The sequence below is a fragment of the Mus musculus genome, chromosome X, assembly GCF_000001635.26.
Source record: "Mus musculus strain C57BL/6J chromosome X, GRCm38.p6 C57BL/6J".
Lineage (NCBI taxonomy): Eukaryota > Metazoa > Chordata > Mammalia > Rodentia > Muridae > Mus > Mus musculus.
This window is the reverse complement of record NC_000086.7, coordinates 21,065,640-21,090,468: the sequence shown is the minus strand read 5'-3', so window position 1 is coordinate 21,090,468 and position 24,829 is coordinate 21,065,640. Positions and strand designations below refer to the sequence as shown.

The 24,829-nt window shown below is 40.1% G+C and overlaps 2 protein-coding genes across 4 annotated transcripts; one reads left to right on the top strand and one right to left on the bottom strand.

Annotated features, from left to right (window-relative positions):
• Positions 1–770: 770 nt before the first annotated feature.
• Zfp300 (zinc finger protein 300) lies at positions 771–12,261 on the top strand. Of its 3 annotated transcripts, none has more exons than XM_006527628.3 (5): positions 771–1,463; positions 1,889–1,947; positions 6,127–6,253; positions 6,469–6,561; positions 7,181–12,261. In XM_006527628.3, the coding sequence occupies exons 2-5, from the start codon at positions 1,933–1,935 to the stop codon at positions 8,881–8,883; spliced, it is 1,938 nt and encodes a 645-aa protein (XP_006527691.1). In that variant the 5' UTR covers positions 771–1,463; positions 1,889–1,932; the 3' UTR covers positions 8,884–12,261. The 3 variants fall into 3 exon arrangements, with proteins under 3 accessions (XP_006527691.1, NP_001345769.1, NP_899008.2); NM_001358840.1 differs by having other exon boundaries at positions 1,240–1,463; positions 7,178–11,319; NM_183185.3 differs by having other exon boundaries at positions 1,240–1,463; positions 6,114–6,253; positions 7,178–11,319.
• Positions 12,262–12,510: 249 nt separating this feature from the next.
• Positions 12,511–22,039, bottom strand: Spaca5 (sperm acrosome associated 5). The gene is made up of 4 exons (NM_001085393.3): positions 21,837–22,039; positions 13,786–13,944; positions 12,784–12,862; positions 12,511–12,680 (listed from the first exon to the last, which is right to left on the bottom strand). Exons 1-4 carry the CDS (start codon positions 21,979–21,981, stop codon positions 12,581–12,583), a joined length of 483 nt encoding a protein of 160 aa, NP_001078862.1. The 5' UTR covers positions 21,982–22,039; the 3' UTR covers positions 12,511–12,580.
• Between the last annotated feature and the right edge of the window lie 2,790 nt (positions 22,040–24,829).

The window sequence follows — 24,829 nt, the reverse complement described above, 5'->3', positions numbered from 1 at the left end:
CATTATCTAATTCTAATTACTTTCCAAAGACTACATTCCAAATAATAGTGCATTGGTTTGGGGAGGATACACAAATCCATAGCACTCCCCGTGCCTTTTCCATATTCTGAAATAAGACCCAAGTCATCCATGCTCATGGCTCAAGGATGACTGCTCTATTGATGTGTCTTTATAAAAACCCTAACCCTAACCCTTCTTCCTTGTCTTTAGTATATTTTTCATTAATAAAAAATGTCTCTATTGCAATAGCCATGAAAAAGAATCACTTAGTTGACCCTTACATGTTACGTCGGCTTTCACGTGGTAAAATGATAATGCAGTGTCTGCAGTCTAAAGCTGGATCAGTCTCCTGTTGGTTCCTCCATGACTGTAGAAGACCCTGAGATGGGTTCCATAGGACCCAGAGCCTGGCATAGGCACTTTCCCAAATCTCTCTGCCACATGTTTCCAGGAATGTGGGTATGCGGGGTTGGGGGTGAGGTGTCACAGTCAGGACTTTGTGGACTCTCCTCCTCATCTCTAAGCCACAACAACGTTGCCTGCGTTTTTGTCTCCAATTTTCCTTGCACCTGAGTTTACCAGCGTCACTTTCTTCAGTATCCCTTTCTCTGAGCACAGACTCTTACTGCCCTTAGATTTGCATACGTCAGCATCCTGGTATTTCCCATACAGAGGATCATACCAATCTGAGTCTTCTTCACAGCTAGCCTAAATAAAATATGCCTACCTCTCTAGTGGTATTTCCTTGAAAGAACTACCAACTCCATGATTTCTCCCCGTGTCCATAATGGTGCTGCTCTTTAGAGGAACGCATTGTTCTCTGCTCTGATTCTCTTTTACCCCATATAGTTCCCAGGAAGGGTAGCAGCGTTCCAGATCTTCCCTCACCCAATCCCGTCTCCTCTTGGTATCTCCCTGCCCAGGGGTCGGGGTGGGGATACGGAGCTGGGGTTGTAGCCCTTAGCTCTAAAGGTCGCCCGTCTTAGTGTGCCTCTGTCCAAGTGTTCAAATTCCTCAAAAAAATCTCATCTCCTTTAAACATTGAGGCAGATTTTTTTCTCCGCTGTACGAAACGGCAAAAGTTATAAAGATGTCTGCTCCCTTAAAAACACGGCTTATTGGCGCATCCATTTTTCCTGCCTGCAAATTCAATCCTTGTGGTAATCAAAATATTTTAGGTCCGCTAGCGCTGACAGCTTCAGGAAGGGCTACTGCGCATGCGCAAGTTTAGTGCTCGCAGTAACTAAGGCGGGGAAAAGGACTAAAAAGTGGTTATCTCAGGAAGTTATGACTGATACGGGAAATATAAAAGAGACTTTGCCGGCATAAGAATTCAGATTTTAAGATCGGAGAAGAGAGTGAAGGAGTGCAGAGTTCATTCAGAGCGGAAGTGAGCAGGCTGGCACTCTGCAGGCGGAGTGAGACAGACAAGTGCAAACACACTGCAAACACGAATTTACTCGGTGAGTACTTGGGGAGGGGCTCAAAAATGAGAATTGAAAATGTGGGCGGGAGGCTGCAGGCTGAGTGATGGAGATCCCTTAAATGAGTGATCTGTAGAGGCTTTGATGGAGGCGGGTAGTGAAGTGAATGATGGGAATATTTGGGGTTTGTAATGAGCGTGCAGTAGAGTGATAGGGTCAGTAGTGTAAGTGATGTTGAGCTCTGTGGAGTATTGCAGTTGCCTATGAGGACCCTGATAGAGCTGTGTTGTTGGATAATGAGGATCTGCGAGGGAAAACAAATTCCCTTTCGCATTTTTCTTAGCTATATACCGTGGCCATTTTACCTGCTGGCATTTGTGAATTTCTGGCATGGTGATTTGGTGAACTTTCAGTCTGCGTATCCTTGCCATCTGAAACTCTTTTTTTCTTCTCCCTCTCAACAGTTCTGCCTTTTTAGGCCTTTGGCTTCTCTCCACAACAGTCAGTCATGACTGAGTCCCAGGTAAGTTCTTATTTGCTTCTCCCAGTTATCCTCTGCCCATATTAGGATAGAAGCAATATGGTCTAGTGGTTAAGACTATAGAATCTGCAGCTAAATTGCTCTTAACAGCATTATGAGCTTACCAAAGCTCTCTGTGCCTTAATTTTCTTAACTGTAAAATGGGAATGGTTAAGATAATAACGATAATATCTACCTTGTATGGTGATTGTGAAGGTCAATTGAATTAATATATGTTTAGAACAATGCTTTGATACATATATAATAAACTTTATATGTGAGTATATGAATTATTGCATTATTATTTATTCTATAAGGCCGATACATATAAACACAAACTTTAAGGATATAGAACAAGACCAGCACAAGAGTGTGAGTGTGTCATAGGATTTTATATTTTATGTTAAAATACAGTTAATTTTCTGAGCTTTCTGTAAGCCATAACATAAGAGGAATGAAACATATTCACTTGTATCTCATTATTAAAGAAACAGTAAGCCACTTCCACGGGTGCACAAACTTCCTAGTGTTGGTCAGACAGTCCTCTGATGGGTCCTTCAAGTCCTTATTAGAAAACACAAGGCTAATATTGCTCTGTTGTAACTTAAATTATTTTCCTGTCAACCAAAGGTGTCTTGCTAAAACAAAACTAAAAAGGATGTGACTGTTCAGGAAAGCCAAGCCAAGCCTACAACAAATATGTCCTGGACTACATGTGAATAAAAACTTGATGACCAAGAAGACTATATAAGCCATATGTCCTTCATATTCTTTTCCAGAATGTTTTTCATTTTTATGATCTAGAAGGAAACCTTGAGAAATTCAGAGGGTTGTCCATTTACTTTTAGCCTCAAAATTCATAACATCTCTGAATATTTTACATTTTTTTCTTTTCTGCTCTTCTTTAACAAGTCTACTATTTCATCTTCTTTTTTCTTCATACAAAAGCAGCATAGGACCAAAAATTCAAACTTCTTTAATAAGTGTAGTCACACATGCTTATTATCCCAATTTTCAGGAGGTCCAGAATTCGAGGGTAGCCTTGGTTACCTAGTGAGTTCCAGCCTAGCCTATGTAGCAGACTGTGTATCCAAAAAAATCAAGGGTTAATTCAACACCCCCCCCCAGAGAAAGAGAGGGAGGGGGGAAACAGATGAGGAGGCAGTGGAGATTGATAGGTAGAGCACACTGAGGGTGTAGCACAGTGGTAGTTTTTCTAGCATATAGTGGGCCTTGGATTCAATCCTAAATGCAGAAAACAAACTCTCCAGGAATTTACAGTCTAGAAAAGCACTTATATGTAGTTCGTTTGGCTAGAATGCTCAAGATACCCTTTGTTCTTCTTCCAGGAAAGCAATAATAATAAATAAAATAAAAATAAAAGGCAGAATATCTCATTATATCATCAATCATTGCAGATCATTTGAATTTGGTTATCTTTTGCTACTCTGCCTTGATCTTTCTGTATGTACATATGTTTCTAAACATAATAGTTAACATGCATTCCTTTTGTTAAAATTTACTCATTAAATAAAACTTTTGCAACTCTGTCTTCTCTTTACAATGTAATAATGGTCACAGCAATATAAAGTGATCATCCATAATCTGAACATCTAAATTTCCCAAAGTTACAAATATGAAACATAAAAATTCCACAAATGATCTTATGTGATGATGAATCATAGCCAAAATGCAGGCATTCTGAAAGTATTTTGTAAAATTTCCTTAAACAGCATATATATATATTTCATGTGTACATTTGGATCTCATCACTAAAAATATATTATTATGTGAATATTCAAAAAATCCCAAATCTAAAATGCTTCTTTGTCTCATGAATTTTGGATAAAGACTGCACAATCTGTAGTAGTAATGATGGTGGTGCTAATGGTAATAAGACTGGCAGCAAGTGACCTCATACTATGCATAGCACTCTACTGAAGAAATACTTTATGTGCATTGCCAACTTTAATCTTCATAATAACACTATTAAATAGACACCATGATCAATCATGTATTCTAGGTGAGGGACAGAGTAAATAAGATTTACACAGCTGATCACTAGCACAGCTGGAATAGCCCCTACTAAATGAATACTTGTTTACAGATGTTTCAATATCAGGACACACAGGGGTTTTGTTCTTTGTGCTTTTTAAATCAATGCAGAGGATGAAATCCAGGACCTCCTATATGCTAATGAGCATTCTATTACTAAGTGACACACCTTGCTAATAGATATTTTATTTTGTTTTCTTTAATTTGATTATTTTAGTTTTGCTGTAGGGTTTCACACATATAACCCAGGCTAGTCCTGAACTAGGTATTTTCCTGCCTCAGCCTCCTGAGTGCTGAGATTATAGACATATGTTACCAAAGCTAGCTCACATAGGAATATTTTGAACAGCTGTGTTTTTCTCTTGTATTCATGCATCATGATTTATTGATGTACTTCATGTTGAAGGAACTTTGTGTAATTTCTGATAGTGGCATAGTGATGGTTTGTCATCTTTGTTTTCAGAGATAAGTATTTCTAAAATGTCTATTTGAAGAGGTGGGTGTGCTGTGAATGTGCATAGATATTGCCAACCTGCATTTTGAAATGTTAATTCAAGTTGACAGTTTCTCTGATAGTCAATGAAAAGACCTTTGTCAATCCGCTTGTCATAGTTTAAAAGATTTGCAATATGATAATTGGAAATATCTTATATTTAGGTTTGTGTTTATCAACATGGTTGAACAATATTTCTTTTGTGACTTGTTTTTTTCCCCCAAATACTCCTTTTTTTAAGTGGGTTTCAAATCATTGTCTTCCTATTTTTGAACATTTTGTGGAAATATGACTTAGACAAAAATCTTATGATGTACATTTGTTGAAATATAGCAAATACAAAAGCATATAAAGTACACAGTTTTCATGAACTTCTAAAGATTAAAAACCACTTAAATAAGCGGTACTTGGATCAAATAAGAGGAGGAAATAACATGGTTCCTAGAAGCTTCCAGGCCATTTCCAATTATTAGCTCTTGATTTATATTAACAGCTTTCTAATTTCTATCATCATAAATTATTTTTGTCTTCTTGAATATCACATAAATGGAAATATACATATTATATTTTTGGACCTGACTTCTTTTACGTGTCATGAATTTTTTTGTGATGCTGGGACTAGAACCCAGAGCCTTACAAATGTTATGTAAGCACTCTTCCACTAAGCTTTATCTCTCACCCATCATGTTTTAAATATACATGTTACTTTAGGTATCAGTTGTTTGTTCTATTTCTGCTATTTTGTTATTTTGCATAAGAATTTCACAATTACTCTTCAGATCCACTGCTGATAGATGTTTGCATTTTTGCTATTATAAATAACATTTCTGTGAACATTCTTGTTTATGTATTTGTGAACCTGTGTGCATATTTCCTTTAGATACATATCAAAGAGTAAGGTTGAAACTTCATAGAAGTATTTTCAGCTTTAACCATTCTACCAAGCCATTTTCCATAATGTCTGTACCATTTTACTCCAGGCGGGGTATGAAAATTCGTGTTGTTCCACATCACTGATAACATTTAGATTGTTTGACCTAATTTTAACTGTTCTGTTAGAAAATACTAGTATCTCAGTGAGGCTTATGTTTGTGTTTCTCTGATGACTAATGTAACAACAAGCATCTTTTTGTGTGTTTATCCACTATTTGGATATCCTCTTTTGTGAAACATCTATGGAATATTTTTATTTTTACTATTGGATTATCAATATTTATCTCATTAGATCTTAATAGTTTCTATAGTGTGAAGGTCCTTTGCTTTGATTAGATCTTGCAGTGCTGAGAATACAGTTCAGGGCCTATACATGCTGGTTAAGTATTCTACCACTGAGCTACACCCCTAGTCCCGAAGAAGGAGTTTTTAATTGTAAAACAATACCTTCTATTTGAAGTATATTTCTTTATCATAAAGAACATTATCTCTTCAGTTAGCCTGATCTGAACTAACTCTCTCTCTCTCTCTCTCTCTTGCTCTTCCCCCTCTTACAAACACATACACACACATCATATATACTCCATAAATATGTGCAAATAAAATGTAGCAATTTTAAAGTATTAAAACAAAGATTTACTAACATTTGGAGATGACTTTAATTTTTACCAAACTAATTGAATAAAAGTATGCAATTACAGGAATCAGTGTCATTTGAGGATGTGTCTGTGGACTTCACTCAGGAAGAATGGAATCAACTGGACCCTATTCAGAGGAGCCTATACAGAGATGTGATGCTAGAGAACTATAGTCATCTTGTCTCTCTGGGTGAGGATGGCTTGTTGAGTAATTTATAGTTCCCCTAATAGTGTAACTTTATGTTTCTAAAGTTTCAATACCTTGGAATCTGGCGATCAAAGTTTTTATTTCCTCTTAAAGATGTTAATTGCCTATGTGAAATGTACCCTTATTAAAACCTACCTTACTAATTTTGAATGAATGTCACACAGAGTACCCAAGACTTCTATAATTTCTCATTACAGGGTATCCTATTACCAAACCAGAAGTGATCGCCTCTTTAGAGAAAGGAGTCCTTGGGATAATAAAGAGAGAAATTCCAAGTTCAAGTTGCACAGGTAAGAAGAGAAAATTAGATGGTGAAAGCAAGACCCTAAATGCTCTGGTGAAGGTTTTCTATCTCAAAAGATAGAAGGATCTCAAAAGATCTCAAAAATATCTTTCTAAATTGTGTGTGTGTGTGTGTGTGTGAGTGTGTGTGTGTGTACTCATTCCAAATTTTTAGTTTAGTAAGCTTATCTCACAGTAACCTTTGAATGAGATGTTAAGAAAGAAACTGTACCCTGCTTTGGCTTATTCCTTCAGCTTCTTTTTCCATTCATTCAATCATCTCCAGCCTTTCTGAAAGCATTCTCGGTGTCCCTGCCCACAATCCTAAATTTACTGTCTTTTCAGGATCCCTTTTTCTATTCCTAGTTCTCTGAACCTGTTTTTAGTTTCCCCACTTTTAACCTAATTTTCAGTCATATTACTTATATTTATTGTTATTTCTTGTTCCAATGTTCATTAGATCACCTTAGAGTTTGTTCCCTCAAGCTCTTAGTGTAAGAGAGATGCATGCTTGGAACCTTTTTCTGGGAAATATGTAGAGTCAGAAGAAAATAAAAGTGAACACCATCGCCTGCTTCTGACTGGCTTTATTTACAGAGTCTGGTTTATTATTTTTCTTTTCAGAAGATGGTCAAGCTGAATACAACTTGGCATGGCATCAGAAAAATCAAAATATGCACCTGGAGCAAGCTATATCCATTATTGAGAAAAATGTAACTGAAGAAAGAAGTTATGAATATGATGGATTTGTAAGCCCACTTTCTCAGAGCACATGGGTAGTTTCTTCAGGACCCACACCCTATATGAATAACTCATTTGGAGAAAGTATTAAAAATAATTTAGGTTTAGTCAATCCTAGTAGTATGAGCTTTGCAGCTCAGGAATGTTATGAATGTAATAGATGTAGGAAATTATTAATTCCTGGCAGACATGAGATAAGTGACAGAATGAAATCCCAGGAGCATAATATGTTTGGAAAAGAGCATATTTATAACTTTGTTCAGCATGACTTGACTCAACTTGGAGACAAAACCTATGAATGTCCTGAGTGTAGAATAACCCTTAGCCCAAGTTCATTCCTTGTTGTTCATCAGATCACTCACATAGGAGAAAAGCCTTATGAATGGGCAAGATGCAGAGAAGCATTCAACAACACAGCACACCTCAGTCTACATCAAACAATGCACACAGGAGACAAGCTTTTTGAATGTAATGAATGTGGCAAGTCCTTCAGAGAGGAGTCAACACTGCATATACATCAAAGAACACATACAGGTGAAAAACCATATATATGTACTGAGTGTGGCAATGCTTTTCAAGAAAAGACAAATCTTATCATACATCGGAGAACTCACAAAGGAGAGAAGCCCTATAAATGTACAGATTGTGAGAAAACCTTCAACCAAAAAGCTCATCTTAATGTACATCAGAGAACACACACAGGAGAAAAACCTTTTGAATGTACCAATTGTGGCAAGTACTTCAGAGAGAAATCAACTCTGAATATACATCAAAGAACTCATACAGGAGAGAAACCATATGTATGCAATGAGTGTGGCAAAGCCTTCAGAGAAAAGACAAAACTCATTATACATCAGAGAACTCACACAGGAGAAAAACCCTATGAATGTTCAGAATGTGGGAGAGCATTTAACCAAAAGGCACACCTCAGTGTACATCAGAGAACACACACAGGAGAGAAACCTTTTGAATGCAATGAATGTGGCAAAGCTTTCAGAGAAAAGTCAACACTGCGCAGACATCAAAGAATTCACACAGGAGAAAAACCTTATGTGTGTTCAGAATGTGGAAGAGCCTTTACCCTTAAGCTAAGCCTTAGTGCTCACCAGAGAATTCATACAGGGGAAAAAACAGATGGATGTACTGTATGTGGAAAAGTCTTCTCCCGGAAGTCATACCTCATGTTACATCAGAGAGCTCATACAAAAGAAAGACTTGAAAAATCATATGAATGCAATGAATGTGATAAAGCATTCTTACAGAAATCATATCTCATTATTCATCAGAGGGTTCATGCAGGAGAGAAACCCTATGAATGTAATATATGTGAGAAATCTTTCTCCCAAAAATCATATCTCATTATTCATCAAAGAATCCATACAGGAGAGAAACCGTATCAATGTGATAAGTGTAGCAGAGCCTTCAGAGAGAAGTCCAAACTCACTGTGCATCAAAGAACTCACATAGGAGAGAAACCCTATGACTGCCCTGAATTGGAAAGAAACTTTCCAGAGATCAAAGTTCCTCATGGATTAGAGAACTCAGAGATGAAAGAAAACAAAGAACTGAAAATGGAAAATCTGTCATAGTAAAGTTAAAGAAAATGGAAATGCAAAAGGCAAGGGGAAATTGTGCTGTAGCTAGGGTGCTTTTCTAATCATATGACACACTTGTCCTTAAAGATCAGCACCAGCCATATTGAGAGAAGAACATTCTGAGTAAAAGAAATAGGAAGATCTTATTTCTTAAAGAAAAGAACTTGGCCTCTGTACTTTTTTTTATCATGGATATATTGAATTATCATTTGTTATCAAAGAGGTTGTCAATGCTGAAATCTTTTCAAGTCTTCAATGTATAAAAGCTGTCAGTTGAAAAACAAACCTCATCATAAATGTGGGCATACATATAAAAAGAATTCAATTAATTAATTTCTCAGAAGTAAAGTAAAGGAAATATGTAAGTTTCCAAATTTCAAATACTCATAGAAAACGTAAAAATAACGTTAGAAAAAGTGGTTTACCAAACAATTTTAAGTTAAATATTTAAATATAACCATTAAAGGAATATATTACAAAATTCCAAATTATTTTAATAATCAGAACAATGTAAGAAAATACTACTAGAGTATCAAATCCAGTGTTAGGCAGTAATAACAGTTGATAATGTCAATGTTTCCTCCCCAGCCTGATCTGGGAAGACTATAAGCTTCCAAGGACTATAAGATGCCTAATAGGCTTTAGAAGACATGTTTTTGGCACAAATTCACCAGTGTTCATTTCTGCTGCTTTTAATTAATGCCTACCACATTCATAATTTTGTCAATAGCCAGCATGGTAGCATCTTTTATGGACTCCCAGAGAGATGTGAAATTTGGTTATCTATCCCGGTTGGGGTGAAATAATGGAAAATTCCAGTTGACCTTAAGGAGGAGGTCTTGAACTCTCCTTGCCATGCAAGGACAGCTAGCTGTTTTACTGATCGTCTGTGTTTATTTTGATGAACGCTGAAAGCAAGGCTTTGGGTAACTGAGCCCTGACCATGGACTACAAAACAACATGAGCAACTACTTCATGAGAATAGCTACTTCCAATGGGACTGCCCAATAAAATGAGAGCAAATGGCAAGTAGTTAATAGCTGTGTTCAAGACACAGCCTGAAAACCAGGCATTCTGTAAAAAGAAATTATCACTTTGTGTGTCCTTTGAATTCTTTGTCTAAATTACAAGTCTGTCATTTTAAACTTTAGACTTAGATCATGAAAGAGATAATAGGAGGTTGGGGCTTAGAATGGAAGTATGTTAGAGTATGTGGTAGAATGTGACTATTTTAAACTCTCATTGCACACTGTATTTTCTCTATTTAATTTAATTCTCCCCGAAGAGGCCACAAATGTCTTAAATAAAGACCCTGTAGTGACCTAATCTGAAAATGATGCTTTTAAAGATAGGACATCTTTCATATCCTTATACCCAACCCCTCTATCTCTAAATCTGTAATTGAATTTTTTTTTTTGGATGCAGGGTCTTTATGTAGGCTAGGCTGCTTTATGGTTGTAATTTTATGCCATTGCCACCTAAGTGCTGGTATGACAGGCATGTACCACCATATACATATCTTTTTTCAATTTTTTATTAGATATTTTCTTCATTTACATTTCAAAAGCTATTCTGAAAGTCCCCTATACCCTCCCCAACCCTGCTCCGCTACCCACCCACTCCCACTTCTTGGCCCTGGCATTCCCCTGTACTGGGGCATATAAAGTTTGCAAGACCAAGGGGCCCCTCTTTCCATTGATGGCTGACTAGGCCATCTTCTGCTACATATGCTGCTAGAGACACAAGCCCTGGGGATACTGGTTAGTTCATATTATTGTTCCATCTATAAGGTTGCAGAGTCCTTCAGCTCCTTGGGTGCTTTCTCTACCTCCTCCATTGGGGGCCCTGTGTTCAATCCAATAAATGACTATTAGCATCCACTTCGGTATTTGCCAGGCACTGGCATAGCCTCACAAGAGATAGCTATATCAGGGTCCTTTCAGCAAAATCATGTTGGCATATGCAATAGTGTCTGGGTTTGGTGGTTGTGTACGGGATGGATTCCTGGGTGGGGCAGTCTATGGATGGTCTTTCCTTCCATCTTAGCTCTGAACTTTGTCTCTGTAACTCCTTCCATTGGGTATTTTGTTCCCCATTCTAAGAAGAAGCAAAGTAATCCACACTTTGGTCTACCTTCTTCTTGAGTTTCATGTGTTTTGCAAATTGTATCTTGGATATTCTAAGATTCTGGGCTAATATCCACTTATCAGTGAGTGCATTTCATGTGTGTTCATTTGTGATTGGGTTACCTCACTCAGGATGATATCCTACAGATCGATCCATTTGCCTAGGAATTTGATGAATTCATTGTTTTTAATTGCTGAGTAGTACCCCATTGTGTAAATGTACCACCATTTCTGTATGCATTCCTCTGTCCAGGGACATCTGGGTTCTTTCCAACTTCTGGCTATTATAAATAAGGCTGCTATGAACATAGTGGAGCATGTGTCCTTATTACCAGTTAGAACATCTTCTGGGTATATGCCCAGGAGAGATATTGCAGGATCTTCCAGAAGTACTATGTCCAATTTTCTGAGGAACCACTAGACTAACTTCCAGAGTGCTTGTAAAAGCTTGCAATCCCACCAGCAATGGAGGAGTGTTCCTCTTTCTCCACATCCTTGCCAGCACCTGCTGTCACCTGAATTTTTGATCTTAGCCATTCTGAGTGGTGTGACGTGGAATATCAGGGTTGTTTTGATTTGCATTTCCCTGATGATTAAGGATGATGATCATTTTTTCAGGTGCTTCTCAGCCATTCGGTATTCCTCAGGTGAGAATTCTTTGTTTAGCTCTGTACCCCATTTTTAATAGGGTTATTTGATTTTCTGGAGTCCATCTTCTCGAGTTCTTTATATATATTGGATATTAGTCCCCTATTTGATTTAGGATTGGTCAAGATCCTTTCCTAATCTGTTGGTGGCCTTTTTGTCTTATTGACATTGTCTTTTGCCTCACAAATTGCTTTGCAATTTTATGAGGTCCCATTTGTCAATTCTCGATCTTACAGCACAAGCCATTGCTGTACTGTTCAGGAATTTTTTCCCCTGTGCCCATATCTTTGAGGCTTTCCCCCACTTTCTCCTCTATAAGTTTCAGTGTCTCTGGTTTTATGTGGAGGTCTTTGATCCACTTAGACTTGAGTTTTGTACAAGGAGATGAGAATGGATCAATTTGCATTCTTCTACATGATAACCACCAGTTGTGCCAGCACCATTTGTTGAAAATGCTGTCTTTTTTCCACTGGATGGTTTTAGCTCCCTTGTCAAAGATCATATGCATATCTTGAAGAGAATTTTATGCCAAGTACTGTATTTTCCAAATATCAGTCCATTAAATTCTCTAAATAAACCTCATGAGTTATTGCTCTCATTATCTTCCTCATTTTTCAGATTTGGAAATAGTCAGAGGAAAAAAATCAGTGGCTATTTAAAGGAAACACAACCAGTAGGTTGTAGATAGCATATGTAAATCAAAGGGAATCTGTTCTTGATTTCTATACCATCCTCCCCAATACCCAAGTGATCTTTTATCTCCAGATTAGATCTATGAACCTGTGGAGGAAAGGACTGACTGGGAGTACTTCCAGGCACTGGGGAACATGAAGAAAATCAAAGCATATTTATGTATGCCACCTTTTATTAAGCCCACAAAAGAAAAAAATGGAATCTCTATTCTTATAAAATCTTTGTCACCAGTTATTATAGCTTGAGTCAGTTTTCAGACGCACAGAACACCCCTTTAGCCATTCTGATAAATCATGACCGGCACAGTGCTGGGTCCAGGAATCCCTGGGAAATGAAAGGAGGAAAGGAAAATGAAGTGGACAAGTTAATGGAATGGCTGCATCACTTTTTGTGCTGCTCAAGGTCCAGACCATGCCCACAAACTTACCAGGCCTTCATACTCTTATGTGAGGATGCAACCCTCTTGGCACATATGATATCATCCAGAATATGGCGGTTGAGCAGGTCTGGGGATTGAAAAAGAAGAATGGACTGACTGTTATGGAAAGAAAGTAGGTTCCCAATTCTAAATGACCTTACTGGTCATGTTATCTCAAACTGAACAACTTTAATCTTCATTTTACCTACTCATGTAAAAACTCATTATTTATTTGCTTTGTCTAAGTTCATCTGAGGTTCTAGACAACCTCAACCTTCAGTCATGCCAATCTTGGATGACCTCTTCTGTCATGTTCTCAAGACTTAGATGACCTCCACCGCCACTCAGCCTAGCTTCAGATTTTTGCCTGTTGTAGATAACCTTAGCCATCATTGTGGCTAACCTTAAGAGAAATTTCAATTGCTGTGTGTGTGTGTGTGTGTGTGTGTGTGTGTGTGTTTACCCCTCAACAGTACAGCATTTTTGCCTGGAAAGTTCTCTCATTTCACCCCTGAGGTAGTTTGTTTTTGTTTTTACTTCTATACTTATGCCTCTTTCCTCAGGGCCTAGATAGCACATTATTCTCTATTTCACATGGAACAAAGTTTCCTGTTTCCAAAATTTTAATAAAACTGCAGCTTGACTTTTAAAAGAGGTTTTGGTGCTCATGGGCACTTGCACTATTTCTGACCTAAATAACCTCTGGTGTAGACTTATTAAGGATTCAAGATGCTTTCTCTATCAACTCAGAGAGTTTCTTCCTTTCTCAATATTTTTCTGCTTCAGCAAGATTTTAAGACTTAAAAGACATTGCTGCCAGGTGTAGTAGTACATGCCTTTAATCCTAGCATTCAGATGGCAGAGGCAAGAGGATCTCTTGAGTTGAGTTTAAGGTCAGCCTGGTGAGAGACCATATCTCAAAACAGCAACAACAAAAGACATTGCTTTCTGTGTATGACACCAGAGGCTAGTGGCAGACAGTCATTCTGTGAGTCCCCAGGGATGCCTTACCATTACAATCGATGTTGCAGAGGTTCTGAGTGGGTGTGATGCCATTGTTACACCACCAGGCAGAGTTCAGCTGGAAAATGCCATATTCACTGCTGCCATCTGGATTGTGGTCCACAAAAGAGGTGTCAAAGCCACTCTCATAGTGTGCCACACACAGCCCTAGGACAGAGAGAGAGTAGTTAGAAGGTGGGCATAAGCATAAGAATAAGGGGAGATGATGGGTATGACTCTCATATTAATTGTGAACATGGTGATCTTGGATAGGCTGTAGGGTGTTGATTCCAGTGACCTGTTGCTGATGCTTGTGATGAATTATGGTAAATATGATAATATTTATGGTAATGGTGGTATTAGTGATAGAACTAACAACTGTGAAGATAGAGATGATCATGACTTTACAGTTGAATTAAACTAGTCATCATAATCAAATGGTGACTGAAAAGATCATGTCCTGACACAAAAGGAAAGATGAAAAAAAATAAAAGTTGACTGGGTCTGAGTGAAGTGAGAAAATTGGGGTGGATAAGACTTGGGGCAATGGACAATTACTCTGATACCTAAACAACACAAAGATCCAACAAAGAAAGAGAACTTCAGACCAATTTCCCTTATGAATATCGATGCAAAAATACTCAATAAAATTCTCGCTAACGGAATCCAAGAACACATTAAAACAAGCATCCATCCTGACCAAGTAGGTTTTATTCCAGGGATGCAGGGATGGTTTAATATACGGAAATCCATCAACATAATCCATTATATAAACAAACTCAAGGACAAAATTCACATGATCATCTCATTAGATGCTGAAAAAGCATTTGACAAAATCCAAAACCCCTTCATAATAAAAGTCTTGGAAAGATCAGGAATTCAAGGCCCATACATAAACATAATAAAAGCAATATACAGCAAACCAGTAGACAACATCAAACTAAATGGAGAGAAACTTGAAGCAATCTCACTAATTTCAGGGACAAGACAAGGCTGCCAACTTTCTCCCTGCCTATTCAATATAGTACTTGAAGTCCTAGCCAGAGCAATTAGACAACAAAAGGAGATCAAGGGGATACAAATTGGAAAGGAAGAAGTCAAAAATATCACTATTTGCAGATGATATGATGGTATATATATATATATATATATATATATATATATAGCCCCAAAAATTCCACCAGAGAACTCCTAAACCTGATAAACAGCTTCAGTCCAGTAGCTGGATATAAAATTAACTCAAACAAATCAATGTCCTTTCACTACAAAAAGGATAAATGGACTGATAAAGAAATTAGGGAAACAACACCCTTCACAATAGTCACAAAAAATATAAAATACTTTGGTGTGACTCTAACTAAGGAAGTGAAAGATCTGTATGACAAGAACTTCAAGTCTCTGAAGAAAGAAATTGAAGAAGATCTCGGAAGATGGAAAGATCTCCCATGATCATGGATTGGCAATACTAATATAGTAAAAATGGCTATCCTGCTGAAAGCAATCTACAGATTCAATGCAATCCCCATCAAAATTACAACTCGATTCTTCACTGAGTTAGAAAGAGCAACTTGCAAATTCATCTGGAATAGTAAAAAATGTAGGATAGCAAGAACTATTCTCAACAATAAAAGAACCTCTGGTGGAATCACCATGCCTGACATTAAGCTGTACTACAGAACAATTGTGATAAAAAAGAAAAACTGCATGGTACTGGTACAGTGACAGACAGGGAAATCAATGGAATACAATTGAAGACCCAGAAATGAATCCACACACCTGTGGTAACTTGATCTTTGACAAGGGAGGTAAAACCATCCAGTGGAAAAAAGACAGCATTTTCAACAAATGGTGCTGGCACAACTGACAGTTATCATGTAGAGGAATGCAAATTGATCCATACTTTTCTCCTTGTACAAAACTCAAGTCTAAGTGGATCAAAGACCTCCACATAAAACCAGAGACACTGAAACTTATAGAGGAGAAAGTGGGGGAAAGCCTCAAAGATATGGGCACAGGGGAAAAATTCCTGAATAGAACAGCAATGGCTTGTGCTATAAGATCGAGAATTGATAAATAGGACCTCATGAAACTGCAAAGCTTCTGTAAGGCAAAGGACACAGTCAATAAGACAAAAAGGCCACCAACAGATTGGGAAAGGATCTTTACCTATCCTAAATCAGATAGGGGACTAATATCCAATATATATATAAATAACTCAAAAAGGTGGACTCCAGAAATTCAAATAACCCTATTGTTGGGAGCCGCGCCCACATTCGCCGTTACAAGATGGCGCTGACAGCTGTGTTCTAAGTGGTAAACAAATAAACTGCGCATATGCCGAGGGTGGTTCTCCACTCCATGTGCTCTGCCTTCCCCGTGACGTCAACTCGGCCGATGGGCTGCAGCCAATCAGGGAGTGACACGTCCTAGGCGAAATATAACTCTCCTAAAAAAGGGACGGGTTTTCGTTTTCTCTCTCTCTTGCTTCTTACACTCTTGCTCCTGAAGATGTAAGCAATAAAGTTTTGCCGCAGAAGATTCTGGTCTGTGGTGTTCTTCCTGGCCGGGCGTGAGAACGCGTCTAATAACAATTGGTGCCGAATTCCGGGACGAGAAAAAACTCGGGACTGGCGCAAGGAAGATCCCTCATTCCAGAACCAGAACTGCGGGTCGCGGTAATAAAGGTTCCCGTAAAGCAGACTGTTAAGAAGGATTCAACTGTATGAATTCAGAACTTTTCAGCTGGGGGACGAGAGTACCAGTGAGTACAGCTTTACGAGGTAAGCCTGGCCTTGAACCTTCTAAGGAAATTCAAGACAGTCTATCAGAAGTAAAGTGGAAAATGTTTGGCCTTGAATTTTTTCTAACGTTAGAAGCCCTTTTGTTCCTTTTCACATGTTATCAAGTGGTTAAGGCAGGGAGGATTCTAGATGAAATTCAGGACAATCTATCAGAAGTAAAGCGGGGAGAGAGAGTAGGAGCAAAGAGAAAATATGGTACACAAAATAAGTATACAGGCCTTTCCAAGGGTCTTGAACCCGAGGAAAAGTTAAGGTTAGGTAGGAATACCTGGAGAGAGATTAGAAGAAAAAGAGGAAAAAGGGAAAAGAAGAAAGATCAATTAGCGGAGGTCTCTAGGAAAAGGAGCCTGTGCTCATCGCTGGATGGGCTCGGGGAGCCAGCTCTTGGTAGCTCTGAATCAGATGATGAATTCTCCTCTGAAGAAACAGACTGGGAGGAAGAAGCAGCTCATTATGAGAAAAAAGGGTACCAGCCAGGTAAAGTGCTAGCTAATCAGTTAAGGAAGCCAAAAGCGGCTGGCGAAGGCCAGTTTGCTGATTGGCCTCAGGGCAGTCGGCTTCAAGGTCCGCCCTATGCGGAGTCCCCGCCCTGCGTAGTGCGTCAGCAATGCGCAGAGAGGCAGTGCGCAGAGAGACAATGCGCAGAGAGGCAGTGCGCAGACTCATTCATTCCCAGAGAGGAACAAAGGAAAATACAACAGGCATTTCCGGTCTTTGAAGGAGCCGAGGGTGGGCGTGTCCACGCTCCGGTAGAATACTTACAAATTAAAGAAATTGCCGAGTCGGTCCGTAAATACGGAACCAATGCTAATTTTACCTTGGTGCAGTTAGACAGGCTTGCCGGCATGGCACTAACTCCTGCCGACTGGCAAACGGTTGTAAAAGCCGCTCTCCCTAGTATGGGCAAATATATGGAATGGAGAGCGCTTTGGCACGAAGCTGCACAAGCGCAGGCCCGAGCAAACGCAGCTGCTTTGACTCCAGAGCAGAGAGATTGGACTTTTGACTTGTTAACGGGTCAGGGAGCTTATTCTGCTGATCAGACAAACTACCATTGGGGAGCTTATGCCCAGATTTCTTCCACGGCTATTAGGGCCTGGAAGGCGCTCTCTCGAGCAGGTGAAACCACTGGGCAGTTAACAAAGATAATCCAGGGACCTCAGGAATCCTTCTCAGATTTTGTGGCCAGAATGACAGAGGCAGCAGAGCGTATTTTTGGAGAGTCAGAGCAAGCTGCGCCTCTGATAGAACAGCTAATCTATGAGCAAGCCACAAAGGAGTGCCGAGCGGCCATAGCCCCAAGAAAGAACAAAGGCTTACAAGACTGGCTCAGGGTCTGTCGAGAGCTTGGGGGACCTCTCACCAATGCAGGCTTAGCGGCCGCCATCCTCCAATCTCAGAACCGCTCCATGAGCAGAAATGATCAGAGGACATGTTTTAATTGCGGAAAGCCTGGGCATTTTAAGAAAGATTGCAGAGCTCCAGATAAACAGGGAGGGACTCTCACTCTTTGCTCTAAGTGTGGCAAGGGTTATCATAGAGCTGACCAGTGTCGCTCTGTGAGGGATATAAAGGGCAGAGTCCTTCCCCCACCTGATAGTCAATCAACTGATGTGCCAAAAAACGGGTCATCGGGCCCTCGGTCCCAGGGCCCTCAAAGATATGGGAACCGGTTTGTCAGGACCCAGGAAGCAGTCAGAGAGGCGACCCAGGAAGACCCACAAGGGTGGACCTGCGTGCCGCCTCCGACTTCCTATTAATGCCTCAAATGAGTATTCAGCCGGTGCCAGTGGAGCCTATACCATCCTTGCCCCCGGGAACCATGGGCCTTATTCTCGGCCGGGGTTCACTCACCTTGCAGGGCTTAGTAGTCCACCCTGGAGTTATGGATTGTCAACATTCCCCTGAAATACAGGTCCTGTGCTCAAGCCCTAAGGGCGTTTTTTCTATTAGTAAAGGAGATAGGATAGCTCAGCTGCTGCTCCTCCCTGATAATACCAGGGAGAAATTTGCAGGACCTGAGATAAAGAAAATGGGCTCCTCAGGAAATGATTCTGCCTATTTGGTTGTATCTTTAAATGATAGACCTAAGCTCCGCCTTAAGATCAACGGAAAAGAGTTTGAAGGCATCCTTGATACCGGAGCAGATAAAAGTATAATCTCTACACATTGGTGGCCCAAAGCATGGCCCACCACAGAGTCATCTCATTCATTACAGGGCCTAGGATATCAATCATGTCCCACTATAAGCTCCATTGCCTTGACGTGGGAATCCTCTGAAGGACAGCAAGGGAAATTCATACCTTATGTGCTCCCACTCCCGGTTAACCTCTGGGGAAGGGATATTATGCAGCATTTGGGCCTTATTTTGTCCAATGAAAACGCCCCATCGGGAGGGTATTCAACTAAAGCAAAAAATATCATGGCAAAGATGGGTTATAAAGAAGGAAAAGGGTTAGGACATCAAGAACAGGGAAGGATAGAGCCCATCTCACCTAATGGAAACCAAGACAGACAGGGTCTGGGTTTTTCCTTAGTGGCCATTGGGGCAGCACGACCCATACCATGGAAAACAGGGGACCCAGTGTGGGTTCCTCAATGGCACCTATCCTCTGAAAAACTAGAAGCTGTGATTCAACTGGTAGAGGAGCAATTAAAACTAGGCCATATTGAGCCATCTACCTCACCTTGGAATACTCCAATTTTTGTAATTAAGAAAAAGTCAGGAAAGTGGAGACTGCTCCATGACCTCAGAGCCATTAATGAGCAAATGAACTTATTTGGCCCAGTACAGAGAGGTCTCATGCTGGTTAATCAACTCATAGATCTTGTCCAGATACAACTAGATGTATTATGACAAATAACTCAGCTGGGATGTAAACAAAAGTTTCCGGGATTGTGTGTTACTTCCATTCAGTATGTTAAATTTACTAGGGCAGCTAAATTGTCAAAAAGTCTTTTTCAGTATATGTTACAGAATTGGATGGCTAAATTTGAACAGATCCTTCGGGAATTGAGACTTCAGGTCAACTCCACGCGCTTGGACCTGTCCCTGACCAAAGGATTACCCAATTGGATCTCCTCAGCATTTTCTTTCTTTAAAAAATGGGTGGGATTAATATTATTTGGAGATACACTTTGCTGTGGATTAGTGTTGCTTCTTTGGTTGGTCTGTAAGCTTAAGGCCCAAACTAGGAGAGACAAGGTGGTTATTGCCCAGGCGCTTGCAGGACTAGAACATGGAGCTCCCCCTGATATATGGTTATCTATGCTTAGGCAATAGGTCGCTGGCCACTCAGCTCTTACATCTCACGAGGCTAGACTCATTGCACGGGATAGAGTGAGTGTGCTTCAGCAGCCCGAGAGAGTTGCACGGCTAAGCACTGCAATGGAAAGGCTCTGCGGCATATATGAGCCTATTCTAGGGAGACATGTCATCTTTCATGAAGGTTCAGTGTCCTAGTTCCCTTCCCCCAGGCAAAACGACACGGGAGCAGGTCAGGGTTGCTCTGGGTAAAAGCCTGTGAGCCTAAGAGCTAATCCTGTACATGGCTCCTTTACCTACACACTGGGGATTTGACCTCTATCTCCACTCTCATTAATATGGGTGGCCTATTTGCTCTTATTAAAAGGAAAGGGGGAGATGTTGGGAGCCGCGCCCACATTCGCCGTTACAAGATGGCGCTGACAGCTGTGTTCTAAGTGGTAAACAAATAAACTGCGCATATGCCGAGGGTGGTTCTCCACTCCATGTGCTCTGCCTTCCCCGTGACGTCAACTCGGCCGATGGGCTGCAGCCAATCAGGGAGTGACACGTCCTAGGCGAAATATAACTCTCCTAAAAAAGGGACGGGTTTTCGTTTTCTCTCTCTCTTGCTTCTTACACTCTTGCTCCTGAAGATGTAAGCAATAAAGTTTTGCCGCAGAAGATTCTGGTCTGTGGTGTTCTTCCTGGCCGGGCGTGAGAACGCGTCTAATAACACCCTATTAAAAAATGTGGTACAGACATAAACAAAGAATTCTCAATTGAGGAATACTGAATGGCTGAGAAGCACCTGAGAAAAACTTCAACATCCTTAATCATCAGGTAAATGCAAATCAAAACAACCTTGAGATTCCACATCACACTAGTCAGAATGGCTAAGATCAAAAATTCAAGTGACAGCAGGTGCTGGCAAGGATGTGAAGAAAGAGGAACACTCCTCCATTGCTGGTGGGATTGCAAGCTTTTACAACCACTCTGGAAGTCAATCTAGTGGTTCCTCAGAAAATTGGACATAGTACTTCTGGAAGATCCAACAATATCTCTCCTGGGCATATATCCAGAAGATGTTCCAACTGGTATTAAGGACACATGCTCCACTATAGCAGCCTTTATTTATAATAGCCAGAAGCTGGAAAGAACCCAGATGTCCCTGGACAGAGGGATGGATTCAGAAAATGTGGTACATTTACACAATGGAGTACTACTCAGCTATTAAAAAGAATGAATTTATGAAATTCTTAGACAAATGGATGTTTCTGTAGGATATCATGCTTAGTGAGGTAACCCAATCACAAAAGAAGTCATTAGATATGCAATCACTGATACTTAGAATATCCAAGATACAATTTGTAAAGAATAAGAAAATTAAGAAGAGGGAAGACCAACATGTGTATACTTCATTTCTCCTTAGAATAGGGAACAAAATACTCGTCAAAGGAGTTACAGAGACAAACTTTGGAGCTAAGATGAAAGGATGGACTATCCAGAGACTACCCCCCTTGGATCCATCCCATAATCAGCCACCAAACCCAGACACTATTGCATATGCCAGCAAGATTTTGAAGGGACCCTGATATAGCTGTCTCATATGAGGCTATGCCAGGGCCTGGCAAATACAGAAGTGGATGCTCACAGTCATCTATAGGATGGAACACAGGGCCCCAATGGAGAAGCTAGAGAAAACACCCAAGGAGCTGAAAGGGTCTGCAACCCTATAGGTAGAACAACAATATTAACTAACCAGTACCCCCAGAGCTCGTGTCTCTAGCTGCATATGTAGCAGAAGATGGCCTAGTCGGCCTTCATTTGGAAGAGAGACCCCTTGGTATTACAAACTTTATTAGCCCCAGTACAGGGGAATGCCAGGGCCAAGAAGTGGGAGTGGGTAGGTAGGGGAGCAAGGCAGGGGGAGGGTATAGGGAACTTTCAGGATATCATTTGAAATGTAAAGAAAGTATCTAATAAAAGAAGACTTGGGGCAATGGGAATCTTACAGTCTCCAACAGTATAGCCTTTGAAGCCATCGAGGCCAGCCTCCTCCAGCTTCTTTGCCAGCTCACAGCGTTCATAAATCTTGGCATCCAATTTGGCAATCAACAATACGGCCAAGATCACTACCACAATGCTGCAGACCTTCATGACAGCCAAAAGCCCTTCTATATGGTCCCTTGCCTCAGATCCACTGATGATCAGGAATAGGGACATTCTAGAATGCTAGGCTTTATGAGCACCAGTATGAACTGTAGATTCTGGAATACATAAGCTGCATGGCTGTGGACTGTACCACTTTCCTTAATGCCAACTGTTAGAGACCAAGAGAAACAGAGAAAGAAAAACACTGATGCATACACACATAATGAAGGGAGATAAATACAGGAAGAACCTCAGAAATATGAGAAAGATGCAGGGAGAAAGATTGGATAAGGACACTGTCAATAAGACAAAAAGGCCACCAACAGATTGGGAAAAGATCTTTACCAATCTTAAATCTGATAGGGAACTAATATCCAATATATACAAAGAACTCAAGAAGGTGGACTCCAGAAAACCAAATAATGCTATTAAAAGATGGGGTACAGAGCTAAACAAAGAATTCTCAACTGAGGAATACTGAAGGGCTGAGAATCACCTGAAAAATGTTCAACATCCTTAAATCATCAGGGAAATGCAAATCAAAACAACCTTGAGATTGCACCTCACACCAGTCAGAATGGCTAAGATCAAAAATTCAAGTGACAGCAGGTACTGGCAAGGATGTGGAGAAAGAGGAACACTCCTCCGTTTTTGGTAGGATTGCAAGCTTTTACAACCACTCTGGAAGTCAGTCTAGTGGTTCCTCAGAAAATTGGACATAGTACTTCTGGAAGATCCAACAATATCTCTCCTGGGCATATACCCAGAAGATGTTCCAACTGGTAATAAGGACACATGCTCCACTATGCTCATAGCAGCCTTTATTTATAATAGCCAGAAGCTGGAAAGAACCCAGATGTCCCTGGACAGAGGGATGTATTCAGAAAATGTGGTACACTTACACAATGGAGTACTACTCAGCAATTAAAAACACTGTGTTTTGAAATTTTTAGACAAATGGATGTATCTGTAGGATATCCTTAGTGAGGTAACCCAATCACAAAAGAACTCATATGATATACACTCACTGATAAGTGGATATTAGCCCAGAAACTTAGACTATCCAGGATACAATTTGCAACACACATGAAAGTCAAGAATAAGTAAGATCAAAGTGTGGATACCTCTATCCTTCTTAGAAGGGGAACAAAATACCCATGGAAGGAATTACAGAGACAATGTTTAGAGCTGAGACAGAAGGAAGGATCATCCAGAGACTGCCCCACCCAGGAATCCATCCTATAAACAACCACCAAACCCAGACTCTATTGCATATACCAACAAGTTTTTGCTGACAGGACCCTGATATAGCTGTCTCTTGTGAGGCTATGCCAGTGCCTGGCAAATACAGAAATGGATGATCACAGTCATCTATTGGATGGAACACAGGGTCCCCAATGAAGGAACTGGATAAAGTACCCAAGGAGCTGAAGGGTTCTGCAACCCTATAGGAGGAACAACAATATGAACTAACCAGTACCCCAGAACTCCTCTCTCTAGCTGCATATGTAGCAGAAGATAGCCTAGTCGGCCATTAATGGGAGGATAGGCCCTTGGTCTTGGGAATATTCTATGCTCCAGTATAGGGGAATGCCAGACCCAGGAAGTGGGAGTGGGTGTGTTGGGGAGCAGGGGAAGGGAGTGGGTATAGGGGAGTTTCAGAGAGGAAACTGGGAAAGGGGAGAGCATTTGAAATGTAAATGAAGAAAATATCTAATTAAAAAATAAAAACAACCACAACAAATAAAGTAGTAACCATTCAAAAAAAAAAAAAGATTGGATATACACAAAAGATGTATGGAACTTGAATACTTACCCTCACAGTAGACCCACATTCCTCTACATTCTTTAATATTGTCCTACCTTATTCTATCCTGGCTAATCATTCTTTGCGACTTGGCTACCTCCTTTTCTATTCACACAGATGCTTATTGACTCTATTACCCACTCTGCTGAGTGGATCAGTTCTGTCTTCTACACTGTGTTTACTGTGACCTGTAATTCCTTATGCTATGCAGAATATGACCATCATGTCCTCTTGATACCTCTCATTACCTTTATTTACTCATGGTCTTCATCTGTTGGTACTGCTATAGCAGAATACCTGAGACTATGTAATTCATTAAGAATAGAAATATAGTTCCTTATAGTTTTGGAGGCTGATAAGTCCAAGATTACAATTATGGCATCTGATGAGTGCTTTCTTACCTTATTCTCACATGGTGGAAGGCAGGGGATGAGAGTGAACTAACTTCTGCAAGCTCTTTTGGTGGTTGTCTTGAAAGGACAACGTTAACCCCATTTGTTTCCATTTAAAGACCAGGACTGATTGTGAAAAGAAGGCTATAAGACACCAGCTCCTGGAACAGACCATAAAATCCAGTACAAGATCATAAAACTCCCTCCCAAAAAAACAGCCTGGGGATAACCACAAGAACAGGAAAATATCTTATCCCGGGATGGGCCATCTGTGCTGGGAAGCACCATCTTATCCTGTAGTTAAATGTTCATGACATTGGAATGCAGACCACTGACTACCTGGCACAAGCCAATCAGAAGCTGATCCCTGTACCTCCCCAGCATCAACCAACAAAATATTAGATTACCTAACCCACTATATGTAGAAGAACTAACATAGTAGCCAATCAAAGTTACAGTAATGTCACTGATTTGGCCCCTGCCAATCACATTATTAGAGATTACCTAATCCTTCTCGAGAGTTCTCCTGATTCCCTATAAGAAGACCAGTGCACCTTTGTATGAAGTCACCATTTCAAAGAATGGTTGAAACCCCACCACCACCGCCATGCATGCTGGATGTTTCTGCAGAATAAACACTCTTTGTCTTTGTATA

Coding starts and splice junctions, on each gene's coding strand:
- Zfp300 (NM_001358840.1), top strand. Junction 6,254..6,468: donor TAGTCATCTTGTCTCTCTGG/GTGAGGATGGCT, acceptor TTCTCATTACAG/GGTATCCTATTACCAAACCA. Junction 6,562..7,177: donor TCCAAGTTCAAGTTGCACAG/GTAAGAAGAGAA, acceptor TTTTCTTTTCAG/AAGATGGTCAAGCTGAATAC.
- Spaca5 (NM_001085393.3), bottom strand. CDS start 21,981: ATGAAGGTCTGCAGCATTGTGGTAGTGATCTTGGCCGTATTGTTGATT. Junction 13,945..21,836: donor AGGCTATACTGTTGGAGACT/GTAAGATTCCCA, acceptor TCTCTGTCCTAG/GGCTGTGTGTGGCACACTAT. Junction 12,681..12,783: donor CATAAGAGTATGAAGGCCTG/GTAAGTTTGTGG, acceptor TTCATTTCCCAG/GGATTCCTGGACCCAGCACT.